The sequence below is a fragment of the Tupaia chinensis genome, unplaced genomic scaffold (genome assembly GCF_000334495.1).
Source record: "Tupaia chinensis unplaced genomic scaffold, TupChi_1.0 Scaffold143771_1, whole genome shotgun sequence".
NCBI lineage: Eukaryota > Metazoa > Chordata > Mammalia > Scandentia > Tupaiidae > Tupaia > Tupaia belangeri.
The window spans coordinates 283,669-286,097 of record NW_006203620.1 but is presented as its reverse complement, the minus strand read 5'-3'; the positions used below and the strand labels follow the sequence as shown (position 1 = coordinate 286,097).

General features: G+C 41.5%; 1 protein-coding gene across 2 annotated transcripts in view; it reads right to left on the bottom strand.

Annotated features, from left to right (window-relative positions):
* Positions 1-2,429, bottom strand: part of NXT2 (nuclear transport factor 2 like export factor 2) — a gene marked incomplete in the record, with an annotated part of 7,556 nt that overhangs the window by 1,897 nt on the left and 3,230 nt on the right. Inside the window, 2 exon segments of one of the 2 annotated variants that reach the window (XM_027766907.1) lie at positions 1-119; positions 2,264-2,408. In XM_027766907.1, coding sequence (XP_027622708.1) covers positions 1-119; positions 2,264-2,408 — 264 coding nt within the window. 2 annotated transcript variants of the gene reach the window in all.

Below are 2,429 nucleotides of genomic sequence, written 5' to 3'. Positions count from 1 at the left end.
GAAATGCTGTTTGTTTCCGTCAAACTTCACAGTTCCACTGGTTACAACAAGAACTGTGGACTGGGACTGGGTAGCCTGCTCTTTAGCCACACAAAGAGAGAAGAAATCCGTTTGTATCTCTAAATAAGAAGATTTTCAGGCTTAAACAACATTGCTTATGATCTAATACTAAAACATTTTCCAGAAACTTTCTTTACCTTAAGCACAATGGTGAGCATGCACACCCAAAGCCAGAAAACTAAATACTCATTTCAAAATGTTAAAGTTACTTTAAAACTTCAAAATAAAGACCTTATATTTAACAGAGGACCATTTGGTTCCCATATGTATTAATATTTTATTTGGTTTCTAACAGTGCTCATTAGTATTTTGCTTCTTGGGACCAGCATATAGTGTAGTGGTTGTGTCACTGGACTCCCGACTCCCACGTAGTTGACTGCGGTTTGAGTCCTGGACCCTGTGGCTTACAACTCACACCAGGTCTGTGTGTGTGTGTGTGTGCCCAAAATTCCAAGAGGAAAATGGAGAAGGGATTGAAGCATGGCTATCCATCAGGGGGCGGGGTTGGTAGTGCTGGTGATTTTTCACTTTCTGCCTTTCTTGTTTCTCTCCAGTGAGCACACATGCACTACAGCAAAAATCTCTTTCAAAAATATTTTTGCTTCTTAAGCTATTGTTCAAGAACTATAAACGAGGGACCAGCAGATGGTGTAATTCTGTCACTGGACTCCCCTGTAGTTGACCATGGTTCGTGTCCCAGACCTGGTGGCTTAAACTCATGCCAGGCGTCTGTGCATGCATGCCCAAGATCCTGACAGGAAAATGGAGGGAAAGGGATTACAGCATGGCCACCCCCCCCCCTTGGGGATGATTTCTCACTTTCTTTCTCTCTGTCTCTCTCTGTCTTTCTGGCAAGCGTACGTACCCTATAGCAAAAACCTCCCCTCTCCAAAAAAAAAAAAAGAAAATAGAACTATAAAGGAAACAAAAAGTCCCCCTAAACAACTAGGATCTCAACCAGAGGTTAATATTTTAAAATTTATAAACTGTATTTCTCTACTTCAAGTCAAATTCTCTCTTGCCAAAAGTTATCCTTTTACATGACTGAGTAATTTTCTATGAACTTGTAATTGTTTGTTATATACTAGAACACATTAATCAAAGATACGGTATAATTTTTCTCTGGAGACATTTCAGGGCTCAAAAGGCAATAGAAATTGGGAACCAGCAGGTAGCGTAATGGCTATGTCACTGGACTCCCACATAGTCGACCGCGGTTCGTGTCCCAGACCCGGTGGCTTAAAACTCATGCCGGGCGCGTGTGCGTGTGTGCCCAAGATCCCGAGAGGAGAATGGAGGAGAAGGGAAAACCTCTCAAAAAAAAAAAAAAGGCAATAGAAAGTTAAGGAAAATAGATAAATTTCTGTTCTCCCTGAACAAAAATTGTATTTAGTATCAACTTCCCATATGACATTTTTTTTTTTTTGGAGAGGTTTTTCTTTTTGCTATAGGGCGTGTGTGCTCACCAGACAGAGAGACAGAGAGACAGAAAGTGAGAAATCACCCCCCAGGGGAGATGGCCACACTGCAATTCCTTCTCCTCCGTTCTTCTCTCGGGACCTTGGGCATGCATGCACACGCGCCCGGCGTGAGTTTTAAGCCACCAGGTCCGGGACGCGAACCATGGTCGACTACGTGGGAGTCCAGTGACATAGCCACTATGCTAACTGCTGGTCCCTCATATGACTTTTTTTGTTAAAAGGTTTTTGCCATAAGTGTATGTGCTGTTGCTAGAGAGAGAGAGACAGACAGTGAGAGGGAAAAGTGAGAAATCACCCCTTGGGGGGAACTGCCATGCCACAGTTCCCTTTCATCTTGGGAATTTTGGTATGCACGCACACATGCCTTATGTGATTTTCAAGCTGCCAGGTCTGGGACTTTAACTGTGATTGACCATGTGGGAACCATGGCATTAACCACCATGCCACCTACTGACCTCTCATAAACTTTCAATAAGCCATAACCACACAAAGCACAAAAACCTACTCAAACCTACTCAAACTTACTCATAGTACTATGAAGTACTCTGGAGCAAGAAAAATCTAAAGAAAAGACCAAAAATTTAATCGAACAGCTGAAATTTCATAATTTTTAACTTAAATGAACACTTCTACCACTGCAAATTGATTTTTGCATTTGGTGTAAAAGCTCAATACTCACTAAAGGAAAACAAAGTAAAGTACCTTGAAAACCATAATCTTACCATGAACTGGTTGGCAGTCTAACATATTGATCTGGAACTCACTAGAAGGCAACATCTCAAAAAAATTATTTAGGGCATCCAGCCCTGTAACAACATTTCCATTCCAGATTAAAGTGGCCTTGTCCAGATACAGCCTGGTTAGTGCCTAAAAAGAAAGAAAAATTTA